Raw genomic sequence first — 20557 nt, 5'->3', positions numbered from 1 at the left:
TTCACGGGAGGACGGCGGTGTCGCAGGCCTGGGGGTGCAGGTCAAAGCCACCACGCACTTTGGGCTGCAGGGCCCCCGTGGCCACAGGGCACAAAGGCCGGTGACTGGTGACCGTGCGTGTGGAGCGCTCCCAGCCGGCTGCGAGGTGACTGGCTCGGTCTCCTTGAACGCAGTCTGACAGCATCTTCTCTGGCTGGGCCCCGTGCTGCCTGGGAGGCGCCATCTGCCTGTGGGCACCTCCCCGAGGGCACCAGGAGGTGGGCAGGGGCTTCAGGGCTGTCCTGCAGCAGGAAGTCGGATGGGTGGACAGACCAGGCCCTTCCTGCTGGGAGACGGCTGGGCGATGGTGCGAAGGACCCGGGGGGCTTGCTGAGCCCGGGAGCAGACCCAGCCATGCTGTCAGAACTGCAGGGGGGACAGACGGACAGTGCTGGGGGTGGGCAGGGCCTCTGGGAGTCGGGATGCTCTGTCTCTCTCTTTTAAAATAATGTATTTATTTATTATTGGCTGCTCCAGGTCCCCATGGCTGGCCGTGGGCCTCTCTCTGTGGTGGTGCTTTCTCCTGGCGGGCATCCTGCTGAGGAGTGCAGGGTCTGAGGTGCGGGGGCTTCCGTAGCTGCGGCTCCTGGGCTTGGCTGCTCCTTAGCGTGTGCGATCTTCCTGGACTGGGGGTTGGACCTGTGTCCCCCGCCCGGGACCACCAGGGAAGCCCGACGTTCTCGCTCTTCATCTGGGTGGAGGTTCCATGGATGTGCCCGCTTTGTGAAAAGCCAGCAACTGTCAGTCACTAACGAAAAGATACAAGTTCACACACACGCCACAGCAATAGTTACACGAGGAAAAATCACACACACGCCACAGCAATAGTTCCACAAGGAAAAATCATGCACACGCCAGAGCAATAGTTCCACGAGGAAAAATTGCAAACGGCAGAGATGCGCCGTGCGGGGAACATTTCTGCAAGAGTGGGCACAGCAGACAGGGCACGTGGGGTGTTCCGTACCAGAACCAATGTTTGAAAGAAAAATTTCACAAAGCGCTAATAATAAAATCTAATTTTAAGCTTAAAAATGTTTAATTTAATGAAAGGAACACTCTCAAGACATAAAGTGAAGTAAAACTCCTGCACATTTTCAAGTCATGGGTGAGTATGTGTCACTCACGCGCAGAAAACTGTGTAGAATAAGGAGAAAGCTCCCAGCGCGAAGCCTCGGATTTTCCTTATCGAGCACATGTTTGTTTTGTGATAAAAATCATTGGGGCAAATGTGAGTGAAGAGACGGGGAGAGGGGAGTGGATACGGAAGGAGGACACGAACCAGGAGCCAAAGAACTGAGCGCACCGGGAGCCCCGGTCCCCGAGGGGGCGCCATCAGGGGGGGCCGTGGGTGGGCCACCCCCGACTCCGGGGGGGAGGAGCAGAAGGCGCCTTGGCTGGAGGCGGGCGAGGGGAGCGGCCCAGAGGCCTTCAGCCCTTGACTCGCGGGAGCTGGCGGAGGGTTCCCATGCCCGGAGTGAGGGAGCCTGCGCCCCGCCTCCCACCAGCAGCTCTGACCCTGACCCCTTGTCTGCGTTTCTGTATCCCTCTCTGTCTCTGGGTCTCTCTCGCTCCCTCTCTCTGTCTGTCTCTGTCTCCCTCCGTCTCTGTGTCTCTGTCTCTCTCTCTGTCTCCCTCCATCTCTGTGTTTGTCTCTGTGCCTCTGTCTCTTTCTCTCTCTGTCTCTGTCTCTCTCTCCATCTCTCACTATCTCTCCCTGTCTCTGTCTCTGTCTCTCTGTCTCTGTCTCTCTCTGTGTCTCTGTCTCTCTCTCTCCATCTCTCACTGTCTCTCCCTGTCTCTGTCTCTCTGTCTCTCTCTGTCTCTGTCTCTCTCTGTGTCTCTGTCTCTCTCTCTCCCTGTCTCTGTCTCTGTCTCTCTGTCTCGCTCTGTGTCTCTGTGTCTCTCTCCATCTCTCACTCTCTGTCTCTGTCTCTCTCTGTGTCTCTGTCTCTTTCTCTGTCTCTGTCTCTCCATCTCTCACTATCTCTCCCTGTTTCTGTCTCTGTCTCTCTGTCTCTCTCTGTCTCTGTCTCTCTCTCTGTCTCTGTCTCTCTCTCCATCTCTCACTATCTCTCCCTGTCTCTGTCTCTGTCTCTCTGTCTCTCTCTGTCTCTGTCTCTCTCTGTGTCTCTGTCTCTCTCCATCTCTCACTCTCTCTCTGTCTCTCTCTCCATCTCTCACTATCTCTCCCTGTCTCTGTCTCTGTCTCTCTGTCTCTCTCTCTCCATCTCTCACTCTCTCTCTGTCTCTGTATCTCTCTCCATCTCTCACTATCTCTCCCTGTCTCTGTCTCTGTCTCTCTGTCTCTCTCTGTCTCCATCTCTCTCTGTGTCTCTGTCTCTCTCTCTCCATCTCTCACTCTCTCTCTGTCTCCCCCCGCTGGCCCAGCCCTGCAGTCCAGTCTGCATCTGTCACAGGAACCAGATGTCCCTGGGAACGCATCTGGTCTCTTTCTTTCCGCCTCCGACCTCCTCAGACTCACCTCCCCCATCCTAGGGGCAAAGGTCAGGGTCCCGACCCCCCCTACCTCCCATGACCCCCACCCGCCCTCCCTGGATGAGCTATCCAGGGAATGTCGGTGTGATCCACGGAGCGGAGTGGGTGTGGGCAGCAGGGCTGGTCTGGGGCTGGCTTAGATGGAGCCCCCGGGGGTCCTCCTCTTGTGGCCCCAGCTTGGAGGCCAGGCTGGGCCACCATCCCGTGGCCCCCGTGGTCACCCGAGGAGGCCACCCAGCTCTCTGGACGCGCAGACAGCTCCCGAGTCTCCTGGCCTGACTGCTCCGCTCAACGGGCAGGGACCCCGCTTCCCATCCTGCCCCAGTGCCCAGCTCAGGCTCCTAGTGAAGGGACAGAAGCCCCATCTCCTGGTGGGTGGGGGGACCGGAGACAGCAGGGCGATGGCTCTGAGCCCCCCTGGGACCCCACAGGGACCCGGGCCCAGCCTGGAGGCCCCCCAGCTGAAGCCATGCCCCCTGAGGAGCGGCTCAGAGCCCAGAGGGGCCAGGCAGCATCTTACTGTCGGGGGTCTCTGCCCCCGGAGCATCGGGTGTGCGTGCAGTGGGGGGAGCCATGGTGGGCAGGCTCCTGTGTCCTGCGGAGCCAGGCAGCATCTTACCATCGGGGACCGCTTGGTGCGGGCAGGGGGCGGAGGGGGGGGTGGCCAGGCTCACCTGAGCTGCTGGGTCCCGTTTGCACAGGGGCGGAGCTGACAGCCCCAGGCCGCCGGAGGGTCCAGGCGCCTCTGCAGATAAGGCATTAACAGTCTGGCGGCCTCGCCCTTGGGATCTGCTGACGCTTCCTTTCGGCCCAGGTGCTAGGGTGAGGTGCCAAAGGTTTCCTATAAAGCCCCGGGCTCCGGCTGACGGCCACTCGCTGAGCTCACCAACCCGCTTGGACCACCATGGTGAGGCTGGCGCTGCCCAACCCTGGCCTGGAGGCCCGGATCCCGTCGCTAGGCGAGCTGGAGCGCATGGAGCAGGAGGAGAGCAGTTCGCGGCCCAAGTGGGACAACAAGGCGCAGTACATGCTGACCTGCGTGGGCTTCTGCGTGGGCCTGGGCAACGTGTGGCGCTTCCCCTACCTGTGCCAGAGCCACGGCGGAGGTAGGCGGGCAGGTGGGACGACCCCCCGCGGCCACACCCCACCCAGGGCCCCCGCCCAGAGCGCCGGCCGGCAGGGACATCCTCCGTGGCCTTCTGGGACATCGGTGCCGGGCCCCGCGTCCCGGGTTGTGTGGGGTGGGGCGGCCTGGGCCCTCCAGGACCCAGGAGGTCTGCAGTCTGACCCAGGCAGGGGGTTCAGAGGGGCCCCCCGCTCCTCAGGGGGGCCCCTCCTCTGAGCGGGGAAGGTGAGGCCAGCCCTCTGTAAGCCCACTGCGCGGGTACTGGCTGAGCCCAGCTTGTGTCATCAGGGACACCCTGGCCTCAGCAGGCACTTGGTTCCCCGACGGACAGAGGAGGCGGCCGGGCAGGTGCAGGTGACCCCTGAGAAACCACGTGCGCCCAGGCCGGAAGCGGGCCCCCCCCATCCCGCTGCCGCCAGAGGCCTCGGGGCCTTGCCCAGAGCCCCGGCGTCTCCCACCCCGGGGCCGAGGCATCCCTCCACCCCCCGCCAGACTCTGGACCTGGGTCCCCACGACCCCGTCTCTCCATCTGCCCTCCGGGTGTGCGGGGGCTGCAGGGATAGAGGTCACACCGTGGTCCCCTCTGGCCCCGCGCTGGCCTGGGCCCGGGGAGCTGGACGCAGGGAGGAGGCCTGGGGATGCTCCTGGCTCTGGGGGCTCTTGACCCACCCCCTTGGGCGGCACAAGTCAGTTCTCATGCAGAGAAAGTGCAGGCTCCCTGCGGCTCTGTGATGCGCGTGTCTTCCGGAGAAGCAGGTGGAAGGGTCTCCCAGCGACCGCCCTGAATCGCCAAGGGCTCGAGCCTCCTGGGAGGGAAGGTGTGTCGTCGGAAACTCTGGGCCAGCTGGTGCTTCCTGGACTGAGGCTGCCACCTTGGGGACTGGGGCCCACGGAGCCCAGGAAGTCGAGGTCCCCACCTGAGTCACAACCTGTGCCCACGGGGCCCTCAGGGAGGCCGCTGCCCCTCCCTCTGCAACTTGCCGGTCACGACCCCTCAGGAACGGTCCTGGGGGAGGGTCCCCGACTCAGGGACAAGGAGGAGGGGCTGGCTGCTCCCCTGCACGTGGGACTCAGGGGCTGCTCCAGACTGACCCCGCTGGTGGGTGGAGGCCCGTCACTTGTCCCTGAGAAGAGAGGGCTGGACTCCAGAGCTGGGGAGGGACTTCTGGGGGGAACATGCTGGGAGCAGCTTAGGGATCTTCCCGGCGGTTCGCCAGAGCGGACACCATGAGCTCAGAACCCCCCAGAGGCCGGGTGCACACTGACTGGGAGCCCGGGGGGCCTGGGAGGACACTGCTGGGTGGACACTGCCCCCCAGCTTGGGGGAAGGGGCCGGCCCGGCCCTGCCATCCTGGGCGACGCTGCGGCCCCCAAGTGGGTCAGGACCCACGGCCCCCGCGCCCCCGTCCCTCAGGAGGCCCATCCACTGTCCTCTGGGCCAGCTCGCAGGCTGGGAGCCAAGTGGCTCGTCCTCCACGCCCAGGAGACCATCCCTGAGGACAAGGCGGGGGTGGCTGGTGACCCGTCAGGCTGACACTTCCATCCCTGAAGCACCATCCGTGGGGAGGGGGGCGGCTGTGTGGCTTGAGGAGACCCCTTTTGAGGGCCTTAGGGGGCCTCCCAACCCTGCCCATCCATTCTGGTTTGGCGAAAGCTTAGTTAGTCTCCAATTATTTCCAGGAGTCTTGGGTAATTCAAAAAGTAAATGATCTTTTCCTTTATTTTTAGCTTTATATTATGGGGAAAAAAAGTCTATACAGAAAAGTAGAGAAAGCCACAATGAAGACCCACGATGCAGGCTTGGCCGTCAGAGGCGTTCTGTGGTGCTTGCTTGGTGTGGCCGTGAGTGGCCGTGAGTTGCCGTGAGCAGCCGTGTGCAGGTTGCACGATCCCAGCCGTGGCGTCATCTCGGCCCCCTGAGTGGGAGCTGTGCCCCGCCACCTGCAGGCTGGCTGCTCTCCCGCGCTCCCCCAGGGTCTGCGCTTCCCCAGGGTCTGCACTCCCCCGGGCAGCTGGCCGGGCCTGTGAGGCGGAAGGAGCTGGCCCCTCCAGGCAGGTTTGCTCCCAAGGCGGGCGGGGGCGGCACGGGGCGGGGCGTGGGTCTCAGCTCTCGGCTTTGAGGAGGACCTGCTGCTGCCTCCCTGGGCTCAGGGAGGTGGGGGCACTCCCGTGGGCCCCAGCCCCCGCGGGCCAGGGTTGTCCTCCTTGTCCTCTGTGCCCCTTGCTGGGCCCCACCCCCAGGCCTGCACGCGCCTTCCTTCCCCTGTCCCTGGGTGAGCGCCCTGTCAGGCCGCTGTGCCAGGGTCTGCACACTCGCTTGTGAGTCCGGTCAGCAGGCAGGCAGTGTGCACACTGAGGTCTGCTCCACTGACCACGAAGCTGGGGTCTGCAGGCCAGGTGCTGCCTCAGCTCTCCGTCTCCCGAGCCCCATCCTGCTCTCCCCAGCGCCAGGAGGTGTGCCACCCGGGGGTGCCTCCCTGCCCAGCTCTGTCCACCCCCAGCACAGCGCCGCCTCTACCCACCCAGCGAGTCTGCAGGTGCACACGGGCTGGGCCCCACCCTGGGGACCCGGCCGAGCAGGCCCCTCGGAAGGTGCGGGGCCCAGGGGTCGTGACTCTAGACCCTGGGCAAGCCTCGGGCCTCCTCTCTGCCCCTAGGCCCCCTGGACAGCGCCACGGGCTCTGGAGTCCCCTGGTGGGGGGGAGTCCGGTGCCTGTCACGTGGAGGCCGGCTGGGACCCAGCAGACCTGAAGGGACCGGGCCCTGGCGGCCAGCAGGGAGGACCAGGAGAGGCAGGACCTGCCCTGCCGCTTTGGCCCCCACCCCCCAGGGCGGGCTCCATGGCCTAGGAGAGCCCTGAGTCCTGACCGAAGACGGGGCGGGGATGCAGGGGAGGCCCCGGGCGAGGGCGGGCGGCAGCCCTCCCCTGCGCTTCGGGGAAGTGGAAGGGGGGCCCGCGGCCCTCCAGGACATCTGGGGAAGTGGGCGGTGGCCCGGGGAGCCCGTCCATGGGAGCAGGAAGGCCCCCTTGGCTCCTGTCCACTCTGGAAGCTGCAGGGTGGGGGAAGGCGGGGGCAGCTGCCTCCGTTTCCACTAGGCTTCCCTGCTGGAAGCGGCTGAGGGTCTGTGGTCACAAAAGCCAGGTGCTCCTGGGAGACTCCGAGGCGGAGAGGTGCCCCACCTGAGCCTGCGCCTGCTCGTGAGGCCTCGCCTCCCTCCCCTCCCCCGCCTCACCTCCCGACTTCCCAGAACCCCTGCTCCGTCCGGGGAGTGTCCACCCTCCTGCCCCCACGTCTCTCTGCACGTGTGTCCTTCCTTGGGGCTGACGGTCTCCTCTCTCGTCTCCCGGGACCTTTGGAACCAGCCGGGGCTGGGCACGTCCGTGGCTTTCCTGCCTCCTAAGACCTGCAGCCCGCCCCGCCCCTCTGTTGGACACCCCCATTCCCACCCCGGCAGCAGAGGGGTCAGTTCACAGACGGAAAACCCAACCCCTGAAGGGAGCCAAGAGCCGCCCATCCCTGGAGAGAGCAAGGGGCCGAGGGCCTGCCTGCGGTCGGTGCTGCCAGGGCTGGGGGTGCCTGCCAGGCGGGCCCCCACCACTTGGGGACATGGAGGGCTCGCTGGGCCCAGCCCACCTCTGGAGGCCGTGGTGGACATGTCCTGGCCCCACCCTCCCCGCCTCTGTAGAAGCTGAGCCTCCTGTCCTAGAGGAGCTTGTGGGTGTGGCTGGGGGGCTGGTGCAAGTGCCAGGACCACGGGGAGCAGGGGAAGCTTCCTGGAGGAGGGGCCATCTGAGTGGGGTTTTCAAGGATGAATAGGAGTTTCCCAATGGTGGTGAAGGGGCAGGGAGTCCAGGGGTAAAAGTGGCATCATGAGAGGAAGGGACGGGATGGGGAGCGTGTTTTCTTCTTGGTCGTTTTGCCCCACAGGCTTTCAAATCCAGCTCCTGAGAACCTCAGAGAGGCAAATCTTACTTCACCTTTACCTCCACGGACAGAGGGATGGGCGCTGAGCCCGCAGCTGGCCGAGTCCCAGACCCGAGGCTGCTGGCTCCCCTCCATTGAGGGGTCCGGCCTGGGGAGGCCCCGTTCCTGGTGCCTTTCCTTGCGTCCCAGCCCACACTCTTGCCCCTGATCCTCGGCGAGGGAAGAAGTCTGTGCCCAGAGCCCCAAGTGGGCGGCCAGGCATGTGGCCAATGGCCCCGCAGCTTCCTGGCGTGGGGACTGAGGGCGGTCCACGGGTGGGAGAAAGTGTCTCTGGCTCTGGGGCCCGTGCCCCCAGCGAGAGGGCACCCTGGAGGCAGACGGAGGAAGAGAAAGAGAAAAGGCCGAGGGATTAGCCCAGGACCCAAGCAGGGAGCCGGGCGGCAGAGACTGGGAGTCCCCTGCCCACGCGCTCCAGGTCCCCCTCAACACACACACACGCACAGGCGCACACTCAGGCACAAGAGTACACATGGACACACTCTCAAACACACCTACACACACACACTCCCTTTTACATGTGCACATCCATGCATGCCCATACATACACAAGGACACACATGCACACTCATACACACTCATTCACATACACGTGGACACACACACACGTGTGGATAGGCACATGCACTACACACTGATGTACTCACACGTATACACATGTATATGCAGTGCCACGCCAGCGGGGACCTCCAGCTCAGGTCTGACACCCATGCTGCCCAGGAGGCCAGTGTGGGAAAGCTGCAGCCTGGCTGGCGTCCGGGAGAGAAGCGGACACAAGGGAAGGATTTAAGCCAACTGAGGCGCAGAGAACACGTGTGTCGGGTGGTGGAGGCGGGACAGGGAGGTGAGCGGAGCAGGGCAGGGAGACGGGGCTGCACGGACCAAGGGTGGGGGTGGGGGAACCTCACCCCGCGGCAGGCCACGCTGGACCCCGGGACAGAGAGGGGGTGCCTCAGAGTAGGCAGGCCACGCCGGACCCCGGGGCAGAGAGGGGGTGCCTCAGAGTAGGCAGGCCACGCCGGACCCCGGGGCAGAGAGGGGGTGCCTCAGAGTAGGCAGGCCACGCCGGACCCCGGGACAGAGAGGGGGTGCCTCAGAGTAGGCAGGCCACGCCGGACCCCGGGGCAGAGAGGGGCTGCCTCAGAGTAGGCAGGCCACGCCGGACCCCGGGGCAGAGAGGGGGTGCCTCAGAGTAGGCTGGCCATGCCGGACCCGGGGACAGAGAAGTGGGGGCCTCACTACTCAGCAGGCTGCAGCCGGACCCCCGGACAGAGAGGGGGTGCCTCAGAGTAGGCAGGCCACGCCGGACCCCGGGACAGAGAGGGGGTGCCTCAGAGTAGGCAGGCCACGCCGGACCCCGGGACAGAGAGGGGGTGCCTCAGAGTAGGCAGGCCACACCGGACCCTGGGACAGAGAAGTGGGGTCCTCACCCCTCAGCAGGCTTCAGCAGGACCCCGGCCAGTGCTGATGGTCCTGGTGCCAGGGACCCTGACCACGAGGCCCCCTCAGACTGGACCTGAATCCACTCTTAAGCCCTGAAGCAAGTGTCTCCAATCCTTATCGGCCAGTTTCAGCTCCCCAGCTGCCTCCCGACTAGAGCTGGCGACCTTTGGTTACCGCGGCCATGGTAATCTCAGCAGGACTGCGCTCGGCTCAGCACGGGGCCAGGCCGGGTGCACTGCACAGGCCCCCCCGTGCCCCCCACCGGTTCCCCTAGAGCCCGGGTCACAGAAGCAGCCTGGGCGGCTGGTAAAGCCACGGCGGGGAGGGGGGCAGAGGATGAAGCAGCAGGAGGGGGCTCACCCCTCGGGGGGTCTGGGATGGTGGGCCCACCTGCACCATGAAGGCAGGTGTTCACGGGGCCCCTGCTCGGGGCCGGGCCAGGCCCTGGGGCCCATCAGCCAGCGGAGACACAGACCCCAGGTCCGGCTGCTCCCTGGCCCAGAGTGGAGTCCCCAGGGCTCAGGCTCCCTTTCTGCACGGGGTCTGGGCCGGCTTCTGAGCTCCTGGCCTTTCCCGCTTCCCTGCCTTTGAGTGAGGGTGCCGTGGGTCCACACCCCCTAGGGGCTCACCGCGGCACGCGCCCCTCCCCGGACTCCTCCCACAAGCAGACACCATCCGAGCTCTCCAGGGACTCGGGGGCAGACAGCGTCCTGTGAGGACTGCGGATAAGCCGGCCACCGCGAGGAGGTGGCACAAGCCCCCCCCCCCAAACAACGCCGATGACCGTCAAGGGCGTGGTCAGAGGTGACGTCCTTAGTCATGTGACTGTCCAGTGAGCCGCCCTCACCACCACCCCCACCTCCCCGCAGGGGCGTTCATGATTCCGTTCCTCATCCTGCTGGTCCTGGAGGGGATCCCGCTGCTGCACCTGGAATTCGCCATCGGGCAGCGGCTGCGCAAGGGCAGCGTGGGCGTCTGGAGCGCCATCCACCCGGCTCTCAAGGGCGTAGGTGCGTCCGCGCCCAGGCTCAGCCTGGGGTCCCGGCTGGCAGCAGGCGCTGCCCCGTCTTCCCTTTACGTTTCAGGGAGGAGTCGGCCCTGGGCTCCATGGCCCCCACTCTGAGACCGTTGCCACCCCTTCGTTAGACTCTCCTGGGGCGTGGGCTGCAAAGGCTGTCCTGGGTCCCCAGGAAACACAGGGCCCAGCGGGGGCAGATTCGGGGGGAGAGCAGAGCCCCCCACTTCCTGCCCAGAGCAGGGACTAGGAGGGACACTGACCGCCGGGGATGCCTTCCTGCGGTCTGGGACCCTTTTGTTCACTCACACTCAGTGAGCCAGGAGGCTCCCCCCAGAGATCGCCTTCACTCCAGCACTGACCCTTCATTCCACAGTGACCCCCTACCCAGCACCCCATCCCAGCAGTGACCCCCCTACTTCAGCAGTGATCCCCTCACCCCAGCAGTGATCCACCTACCCCAGCAGTGATCCCCTCACCCCAGCAGTGATCCCCTCACCCCAGCAGTGACTGCCCACCCTAGGTGTTACCCCCACCCAGCATCCCCCTACTCCAGCAATGACCCCCACCCCAGCCATGATGTCCCACCCTAGCAGTGACCCCCACTACAGCAGTGACCCTCCCCTCCAGCATTGCCTTCACTCTAGCAGTGACCCCCACCTGAGCATTGCCTCCACTCCAGCACTGACCCACCCATCCTAGCAGTGACCCTCACTCCAGCAGTGACCCCCACTCCAGCAGTGACCCTCCACTCTAGCACTGCCCTCACCATAGCAGTGACCTCCCACCCAAGCACTGCCTCCTGTCCAGCAATGACCCCCCATCTTAGCAGTGACCTCCACTTCGGCAGTGACACCCCACCCCAGCACTGACGTCCCCTCCCCCCACCAGGCATCGCGTCCATGTTCGTGTCCTTCATGGTCGGCCTCTACTACAACACCATCATCGCCTGGGTCATGTGGTACTTCTTCAATTCCTTCCAGGAGCCCCTGCCATGGAGCCAGTGTCCGCTCAACGCCAACCAGACAGGTGAGCCCTGGGTGGGCTGGCAGGAGCGAAGCCGGCCTGTGAGCAGCGCCCCTTGAATCTCTAACATCCGCGTGGTTGCTGCCCATGTTTAGCAAAGACTCGAGCACAGAAAGGGGCAGACTCTGCTCCCATGGCCTCCCTGGCTGCACTCAGGGCCCTTCAGGGGATGAGGGCAGTGGTGGGGAGGGAGGGTCTGCCAGGATTAGACCACTCCTGCCTTGGCAGGGTCTCAATGGGGTCCCACGAGCCCGGGAGGGCAATCAGGACCCTGGGATACTAGGTCTAGAGCAGAGAGAGTGCGTGAGGCTGAACAGAGCCACCCGCTGCAGGCTCTGGCGTGAGACCCCCAAAGACTGGTGACCTCCTGAGTGACTGAGTGCCGTGCCCAGGGCACTGACTCCCAGCTAAGCCCTGGGTCTGCCTGCCTGGGGCAGGGCTGGGGGAGGGGCCTGGTGTGCATGCTCCCTGTGTGCACGAGCGTGTGCATGGGTCTGCATGTGAATATACATGCAAGTCTGTTTGGTGTGTGCATGCTTACGTGTGTCTACAAGTATGTTTGCGTGCACACAAGTGCATGAAAGTGTGCATGTGTGGCATACATGTGTACGTATGTTGTGCACGCTGTTGGGTGTGTCTGTGTGAGTGTGTGCACACATGGGTAAGTACATTGTGCATGCTGTCTGTTGTGTGTGTCTGCATGGGTGTGCACACATGTGTAAGTATGTTGTGCACACTGTTGTGTGTGTCTGTGTGAGTGTGCACACACATGTATAAGTACATTGTGCATGCTGTCTGTTGGTGTGTCAGTGTGGGTGTGCACACATGCGTGTGCACCAGTGCAGTGTGTCCTGGTGTCAGTGGCCGGGGATCTGAGCCCACGCGCTCCGTGGCCCTCACTGGTATGGCGTCGTGTCAGATTACGTGGAGGAGTGTGCCCGCAGCTCCTCTGTGGACTACTTCTGGTACCGCGAGACCCTCAACATCTCCACCTCCATCGACGACTCGGGCTCCGTGCAGTGGTGGATCCTACTGGCCCTGACGTGCGCCTGGAGCGTGCTCTACGTGTGCACCATCCGGGGCATCGAGACCACTGGGAAGGTGCGGGGGCTGGGGGCCCCTTTAGCCAGCTCAGAGGGTCTGGCCGCCGCCTGCCCTCTGTCTGGGCAGGGTTTGCTGGTTGCCCAGGGCAGCATCCCAGACTCAGTGCTGGGCCAGACGGCTCCCAAACACATACTTCAGAAGCCGCATGCGGGAGCGACTGTGGAGCCCGTCTGGACGGCGGGAGCTGCACAGGGGCCGTGGTCATGAGAGAACATAGAGACCAGAGGGGAGGCAGGGCCCGGGCGCAGGAGGAGGGCAGCACGGTCCTGGGGTCAGGCTCCTCCTCGTGGCGGCCCCCAGCCCGCCTGGCCCCCTGGCCCACCGCTGCCGCCTCCCCCAGGCCGTGTACATCACATCCACGCTGCCCTATGTCGTCCTGACCATCTTTCTCATCCGGGGCCTGACGTTGAAGGGAGCCACCAGCGGCATCATCTTCCTCTTCACACCCAACGTGAGTCTAGGCTGCCTGCCCAGCCCCGGGCTCCGCGACCCCGGTGGTCCCTGGACACCAGACCAGCACTTCCTGGGCTGTTCCTGCTTCCTGGCTGCTATGAATGTTTGTCCAGCGCCCCTGGACACTGGCCAGGCCTGCGAGGGCAGTGCGTGCCAGCTCGCGCTGTTGCCTCAGGGTCGTTTTCCCTCTGATCTCTGCTCAGTGGCCTCAGCTGTCACCTTGCCTCCAGGCTCCTGTCCCCTCCTTGGACGCCCCTCCTGGGTCTCCCCCCCCCACGTCCCGTGGTACACAGCTGAGGGTCTCTGTTTGGCCACAGGTCACGGAGCTGGCCAACCCGGTCACCTGGCTGGACGCGGGAGCCCAAGTCTTCTACTCCTTCTCCCTGGCCTTCGGGGGCCTCATCTCCTTCTCCAGCTACAACCCTGTCCAGTGAGTATGCTGGACAGGGGGTCCCGTGGGGGGCGGGGGGCGGCTTCTCCAGGCGCTGGCGCTCGGAGCCTCGGTCTCCCCATGGGACCTGCTGTGAGGCTGGAGGGGGGTGGGCACTCACCAGGGGTGCGGGTCTGAGTCTCCCAGATCGTGGGCGGCGGGGCTAGAGGCAGGCAGGCCGGCTCCCAGCTGAAGGCGTCCTCAGGAGCTGCGGGGAGCAGGTGCAGCCGTCCCCTGGCCCCCCTGTGCCTTGGCCTGCGTGTCCTTCTCTCTCCCGAGGCCAGGGCGTCCTTGGCCTGCGTGTCCTCTCTCTCCTGAGGCCGGGGCGTCCTTGGCCTGCAGACGGGCCTCGCTGGGCCGTCCCCGCCCTCTGGCTGCTGGGAACATCTGTGCTCGAGCTCCGTGGGCACCTGTGTTCGTTCCCCGCGCGTGAGCCCCAGGGGGGATGCTGTGGGCCTCGTGGCAGCTCCAGGTCTAACCGCCTGAGGAGCCGCTGCCCGCTTGCAGCCCCCATAGGGCTGTGTGGGAGCCTGGGTCGTCCCCACCCTCGCCCACGCCTGCTGCTCTCAGATGCTTGGGTTCCGGCCACAGGGGTGGGTGTGGTAGCTCACTGAGCTTTGGGTTTGTTTTTTCGTATTAATTTTTTTTTCTCGCCTGCCCTGGGTCTTCGTTGCTTTGTGTGGGCTTTCTCCAGTTGCAGCGAGCGTTGTCTTCTCTTGTTGTGGTCCACAGGCTTGGTTGCTCTGAGACCTGCAGGACCCTCCCAGACCAGGGATCAAGCTTGTGTCCCCTTGCGTTGGCAGGCGGGCTCCCATCCACTGCACCACCAAGGAAGCCCCTCATGGGGATCCGATTTGCGTTTCCCTGGGGGTTCTTGACGGAAGCACCTGGAAGGATGGTGCCTCAGCGGGTGGGAGGTCAGGGGTCATACAACTACCTGAGGGAGGCTTTAGGCATCGAGGTGAAGATGGGGTGTCCTCAGCCATGAGGGCATGGGGTGGGCAGGCGCGGGCAGCATTTGTGGGGGCAGGGAGGGGAAAAGGAGGGGGAGGGAGGCGTCCAGGCCTGGGGATGGGGGCACCCGGCCCAGGCCGCCTCTTCGAGGCCTCTGTGGCTGGTGGTCGGAAGGTCCAGGCCGTCCTGTGTGAGTAAGGCTGATGCATCACCTCCTGAGCCCAGAGCAGATGCTGGCAGAGTGGGGACCTGAACACCAGGGTCTTCAGCCCCAGCTCCAGGGTCCCCAGGGCAAGGGGGCACCAAGGGGCCAGCAGGCTGCAGCAGGCATGGGGGCCATCACCTGGTGCTCAGCGAGTCCTCCCCGCTCCCTGCCCAGCAGTGGCTCAGCCTGCCCGGCTGGCCCAAGACACAGCTCTGACCACCTGTGCTGACACGGGCTGGCCGGGTGGACTCCGCGCCCCCTGGCCTGTGCTCACCAACACGGCTTCCATCCACAGCAACAACTGCGAGATGGACTCGGTCATCGTGTCTGTGATCAACGGCTTCACGTCCGTGTACGCGGCCACCGTGGTCTACTCCATCATTGGCTTCCGCGCCACCGAACGCTACGATGACTGCTTCAGCACGTGAGTGGCCAGCGGGCACCCCGGCAGCTGCCGTGGCCTCGTCCCTGCCTCCACCTCCGAGGAGCCCGCCCAGACTGGTGTCACCCTCACTCTCTTTCCAGGAACATCCTGACGCTCATCAACAGGTTCGACCTGCCCGAAGGCAACGTGACGCAGGAGAACTTTGCTGAGATGCAGCAGTGGTGCAACGCCTCCGACCCCGTGGCCTATGCTGAGCTCAAGTTCCAGACCTGCGACATGGACACATTCCTCTCAGAGGTAGGGCCAGGGCAGCGGGCACCTTGGGTCGATGCCGAGCCTCCCCTGGGAGTCCAGTTCAGACAGACCTGCCCCCTGCCACATGGCCACCCACCCTGGCTGTCCTGCCCCACAGGGTTCGGGCACTGGGTCTGGGGCACCAGCATCTACTGGGCCATGAGCCCTGCATGTGAGGCCATGAGATGCCCTCCATGGGCCTGACCTCTCCCGTGGCCTCATGTCAAACACACAGAAACACCCCATGGTCCGTTTTTACCGTAATTTCTCCTACACAAAGGTCAGAGTCGTTGTCACTGTCCTGAAATCACTGGGTGGCCATCAGGCTCCCGGGAGTCCCTCCCTGGCGGACACAAGCTCGAGTGCCAGCCCGCAGGACGAGCGACATCTCCTGCTGTGATTGCTCGTAAGCGGGCATCTACTAATATTAGCTTTGCAATTCTCTTATTGGGAGCCACACATTTCGGGGGCGTGTTGAGCATTTTGAGGGCCTGGCACTGCTTCTCTGCTGACAGCACCATCTTGCCAGGAGTGGACACAGCAGAGGGTCCTCCCCACTTGGCTCTCCCCGGGGAACGTCACAGGGGCCGCAAGTCTCAATCCCCCTTCCTTTTAAAAAGTGACCATCTCGAGGTGCCAGGTCTCGCCTAGAAGCTCAGTTTGTGGGGGTTTAGTAAGTTTATGCAGTCGGTTTATGCCCTCCTGCCCCCCTGGTAGTCTTCCGTCAGCCGTGAGCACCCGCCCCCCAGCCCTGGGCAGTGCTGACCGGCTTCTGCTTTCCCACGGGTACAAGGCTATTAGACCTCCCAACTGCTCCTCTGCGATGCGGGCTGCACGGCGCTGTGACAATCCCCCCCCACCGCAGCCTCCCCACGGCTCTCTGAGTCCTTGTGTCCCAGGAATGTGTGCAGATGCTGGGAGGGGGATCCCGCGGGATCCCGCCGGATCTACTGGCTCCTCATTCAGCCCCTCCGAGCTCAGGGGTCTCTGCGGAGGTTCAACCCCCAGGAACCCTGAGCCCTGGGAAGGGGGCACAGCGCCCGGGCCTCACCTGCATAGGCCACTCCGTGCAGGGTGTGGTCCTTATGCACCCAGGAGCACATTTATGGCGTTACCTGCCCCGTGGGCCGCTCTGAACACTGGTAGGCACACATCCAGGGGGTCTGTTTCGGGGACTCGCTCAGGCCTGCTGAAGTTAGTTCTTGCAATGGCCTCGGCTGTGGGCGGGGCGGGGGGCACCCCCCTCCCCGCCCGGTGAGCAGATGGCAGTCCACGCCCACCTGCCGAATACCTCTGTCTGGGCTGCACAGGGCCCCGACCACCCCCGGACAATGTGGTCACCTTCCCAGTGATGTAACCAGCTCAGCCTTTTAAAATACACCTGGAGCTTTAGACAAGAGCTGTGGCGTCTTCGCAGAATGGCTCGCATCAGGCTCGCATCAGCCATGACTGCGTGGGTGCCGGCCTGGCAGGTGCAGAGCCGTCCAGTGTCAGGGCCAGACCGGCCAGTGGGGACCTCGGAGGGCCTGGGTGACACCCGCCTGCCGCCCTGCAGGGCGTGGAGGGCACCGGGCTGGCCTTCATCGTCTTCACCGAAGCCATCACCAAGATGCCGGTGGCACCCCTCTGGTCCGTCCTCTTCTTCATCATGCTCTTCTGCTTGGGCCTGTCGTCCATGTTCGGCAACATGGAGGGTGTGGTCGTGCCCCTGCAGGACCTCAAAGTCATCCCCAAGAAGTGGCCCAAGGAGCTGCTCACAGGTGGGCGGGGCCGTGGGCGGGGCCTGTGGGTGTGGCCAAGGTCCATGGGTGGGGCCTGTGGGACTATGGGCGGGGCCTGTGGGCACTGCGAGCTGGGCCCATGGGCGGGGCCAGGAGGACTGTGGGCGGGGCCAGGAGGACTATGGGCGGGGCCCGTGGGCACTATGGGCGGGGCCTGTGGGCACTGCGGGCGGGGCCCATGGGCGGGGCCAGGAGGACTATGGGTGGGGCCTGTGGGCACTATGGGCGGGGCCTTGGGCACTGCGGGCTGCGCCCGTGGTCGGGGCCAGGAGGACCAGCCTGGAGGGTGCGGTGCGGGTTGAGGCCTGGCGCAGCCGCCAGAGGGGCAGACGCCTGTGACCACACCCCGCCCTCTGCCGCCACAGGCCTCATCTGCTTGGGAACGTACCTCATCGCCTTCATTTTCACACTGAACTCCGGCCAGTACTGGCTGTCTCTCCTGGACAACTACGCGGGCTCCATCCCCCTGCTCGTCATCGCCTTCTTCGAGATGTTCTCCGTGGTCTACGTGTACGGCGTGGACAGGTGGGGGCCGGGGGCGGGGAACCCCATGGCAGGGGTCACGCAGGACCGCACAGGTGTCTCTTCTGTCCAGCGTGGGGTGGGGGTGGCCGAGCCTGGGAGGGCAACGGAGAGGCCATGGAGCTCGCGGGGGTGCAGATCGCGCCCTCTGCAGCGTCCAGATGCCCGCAGGCCTCGGGAAGGGCGCTGGCAGCAGCGACAGGAGGCAGCTCAGTCTCGGGGCGAATGGGAGAAGGCAGGATGGTGCACAGGCATTTGCTGTGGGTCAAGGGGCTTCCCCGGGACCCCTCCGAGGACCCTGCCTGGAGGAGGGAGGGAGCTGGTGTTGCCTTCTCCCATGGTTCTGAGCAGGGCTCCTCTGCCAGATGGAGGCTCAGGCAAAGACTGGTGGACAAGTGCGGCAGGGTGAGCCGTCCCTGGGCCAGTCATTCAGGGCATCATGGATTGGCACCGTGTTTGCAACAGGAGTTGGACTCACCACCGCTCCATAAATGATCTGGTGAAATCAATTAAGGTGAAATGCAGAAGCCCGTGGAGGGGGCCCCATCAAGACCCCCAGCACTGCACCGCTGAGAGTGCTGGTGAGGCTGCCCAGGGTCAGAGCCACTGCCCTGCCAGGGAGACTGAGACAGGGGGCCTGGACAGCCACCCTCCTCAGTCCCCAGCAGCTCTGATCTGCCCTTCACATCAGGGGCGGCCTGGGGCTGAGGAGGACGCGGCCTCTGACGAGAGTCCACACGTCCAGCCCGGCAGTAGCACCGCAGGATGGCCGGGCTTCCCAGGGAAGGCGTGTCTGCCAAGAAAGATGTGAGAGGTCAGAGTGCAGCATCGCAGGGCAGAGACTGTCTCTCCAGGCGTGGAGAGGCTGCCGCCTCTGCCCTCAGAGGACTAAAGGCCCCTCGGCCTCTGCCTCCAGGTTCAACAGGGACATCGAGTTCATGATCGGCCACAAGCCCAACATCTTCTGGCAGGTCACCTGGAGAGTGGTGAGCCCCCTGCTCATGCTGGCCATCTTCCTGTTCTTCTTCGTGATCGAGGTCAGGGAGGAGCTGACATACAACATCTGGGACCCAGCCTATGTGAGTCCTGGGCCTCTGGGGTGGGTGGGTGGGGGCCGGCTCCCCCTCCCGCTAGAGGCAGGAGGGAATCACGACGGGTGGGCGCGTTGCCCCGAGGAAGACCCCAGCTGCCTGGTTTGCTCACCTGAGGCCGCTCTCTCTCCAGGAGGAATTTCCCAAATCCAAGGAAATCAAGTACCCGGGCTGGGTGTACGCCGTGGTGGTCCTTGTTGCTGGGGCCCCCTGCCTGGTCATCCCGTGCTTTGCCATCTACAAGCTCATCAGGAACCACTTCCAGAGGCCAGGGGACCAGCGGGCGCTCGTCAGCACACTGTCCGCGGCCTCAGTGAACGGTGACCTGTGGTCCTAGGCAGCCCAGCCTTGGGGTGGGGGTGGTTTCTGAGGAGGGGGTGGGCGGCACATGTGTGCACATGTGTGTATTATGTGAGGGTGCATGTGTGCAAGCGTGTATACATGGGGGGTGTGTGTCTGTGTATTGTTCATATGAGTGTGCACATGTGTATATGTGTACACTGTGAGTATGCAAGGGTGAGAGTGTATCCACAGTGTGTGGGTATGTCGCTGCATGTGTATGTGTGCATGTGTGGATGTGTGTAAGCATGTGTACATAACAAGGGACATCCTCCTGGTGTGGTTACACACACGTGTGAGTGTGCACATGGATGTGTATATGTGCACGTGAGCTCATGTGTGAGCAGGTGTATACATGAGCCAGTATGTGAGTATATTTGCATGTGTGTGAGTGTGTTCCAGTGTGCATGCATCTATGTATTGTGCTTATGCTTACGTGTGTGTATGCACAGCTATGTGTGTACATGTGTGTGCATGCATGCCTGTGGCTTTTCTTGCACACACACTCATTGCCTTGCAGCACACACGCCTGCTAGCAGGGCCTAGGGAGCTGACAGGCGGTCCGCCTCCGCCTGGCTCCCAGAGAGTCAGCTGACGTGGGGGCGGGGCCTGTGTGCACCTCCTGCTCATCTTGGCCTCTTGGATCCAGTCTTGGTGCCTCCGCCCTTTCCTCTCGAGGTCACCTCCGACCTTGGGATTCTTGCGGTGAGGTCGAGGCTTTCACCCCGTGACCAGGAGCACCCTTCTCAGGCCTGTCCAAAAGAGGCCAGTGAGCTTGAGAGAACTTGGCCAGCCTGGTGGGGCCCCACCCATCCGCTGGAGTCTTGGCCACACCCGGGTGTCATGAAGGCTGATCTGCTTAATCCCTGCATCTGGCTGCCAGCAATAGATGAGCAGTTAAATAAAACTCAGCTCAGGTGACTTAAGGCAGTCCCCCGCTTCACACTTTGTACGTTCTTGAGAGGACATTAACTGCGTGAATATTTAGCCAGATGTTGGAAAAGATGGGTTGTAGGATAACTCAGCCTTGGCCACCGAGGTGGAGGACTGTCCATGTGTCCCAAGTGACATCAGGGACCGTGAGGGCAGGGGGACTGTCCACCTGCTGCAGCTTAGTGAGGCCGATGTCGGCTCCTCCCTCCCATGGGGGATGGGATGCCACACCCAACCTCATCCGAAGTTATGTGAACTTGGGTGTTTGTTTCCAAGAACCGGTCACCTCCACTTTCCATGCAAAAATCTGCAAGTTTACGTTAAACTGGACTTTCCGAGGATTCTCCTTGCAGGACCAGAGAGCCAAGTGGTGGGTGGGAGACTCCTGGCCAGCATCCTTGGGACCCACCTCCTCTACTCCCAGAGGTGTCTGACCCTGTTGGGAAAACTGCTCAGGACCCCTTAGGTACACCCCACCCCACCCCACCCCCGGGGTACATGGAGGGGAGACGCCTCCCAGACGTGACCTGGGTGGGGCTGGGCCGTCTTTCTCTGTCTCTTGGTGAGGGGTTCTTTAACAGACTTGATGTTTTGCAAATTGTTAGAAATTTGGGTTTTGTGGGTGTCGTGTGCACCTGTCTGAATAAATCACTCTCTTTCATAGTCTTGCCCTAAGTGTTGTCTAAATGAGAGACAGACGAGCCCCAGCCTTGAGGGGCCGGTGCAGGACTGCAGGTCTGCTGCGTCCACGGAGGGCCCCCCGCCCCGCACCACTGCCCCAAGCTCCCGGCGAAGTGCGGGGTGGGCCTCAGCCTCACGTAGGGCCTGCTGGTGAGGTCCCTGGGCAGGGGTACATGGAAAGGCCGGGCTTCGCCCCATCACCTCTCTTCCTTCCCCTGCTCCTTTCCATCTGACTCTCCCTTCCTCACGGGGACCTG

General features: G+C 63.6%; 1 protein-coding gene across 1 annotated transcript; it reads left to right on the top strand.

Annotated features, from left to right (window-relative positions):
• The first annotated feature begins 1275 nt into the window (after nt 1-1275).
• On the top strand, nt 1276-20282 carry SLC6A19 (solute carrier family 6 member 19). The gene is made up of 13 exons (XM_081517460.1): nt 1276-2543; nt 3350-3641; nt 9957-10097; nt 10994-11131; nt 12048-12229; nt 12573-12683; nt 13003-13115; nt 14570-14698; nt 14800-14956; nt 16509-16713; nt 17100-17259; nt 18173-18335; nt 18481-20282. Exons 2-13 carry the CDS (start codon nt 3440-3442, stop codon nt 18682-18684), a joined length of 1905 nt encoding a protein of 634 aa, XP_081373586.1. The 5' UTR covers nt 1276-2543; nt 3350-3439; the 3' UTR covers nt 18685-20282.
• The last annotated feature ends 275 nt before the right edge of the window (nt 20283-20557 follow it).

Source organism: Giraffa tippelskirchi, chromosome 8, assembly GCF_054371585.1.
Source record: "Giraffa tippelskirchi isolate mGirTip1 chromosome 8, T2T-mGirTip1v1.2.pri, whole genome shotgun sequence".
In the NCBI taxonomy this organism is placed as follows: Eukaryota; Metazoa; Chordata; class Mammalia; order Artiodactyla; family Giraffidae; genus Giraffa; species Giraffa tippelskirchi.
This window is presented reverse-complemented; position numbering and strand designations above follow the sequence as displayed.

What these genes read in the sequence shown, in the direction of transcription:
- SLC6A19 (XM_081517460.1), top strand. Translation starts at nt 3,440, where the DNA reads ATGGTGAGGCTGGCGCTGCCCAACCCTGGCCTGGAGGCCCGGATCCCG. An exon ending in GCTCAACGCCAACCAGACAG is followed by an intron (nt 11,132 to 12,047) that starts GTGAGCCCTGGG and finishes GCGTCGTGTCAG; the next exon opens with ATTACGTGGAGGAGTGTGCC. An exon ending in TACGATGACTGCTTCAGCAC is followed by an intron (nt 14,699 to 14,799) that starts GTGAGTGGCCAG and finishes CTCTCTTTCCAG; the next exon opens with GAACATCCTGACGCTCATCA.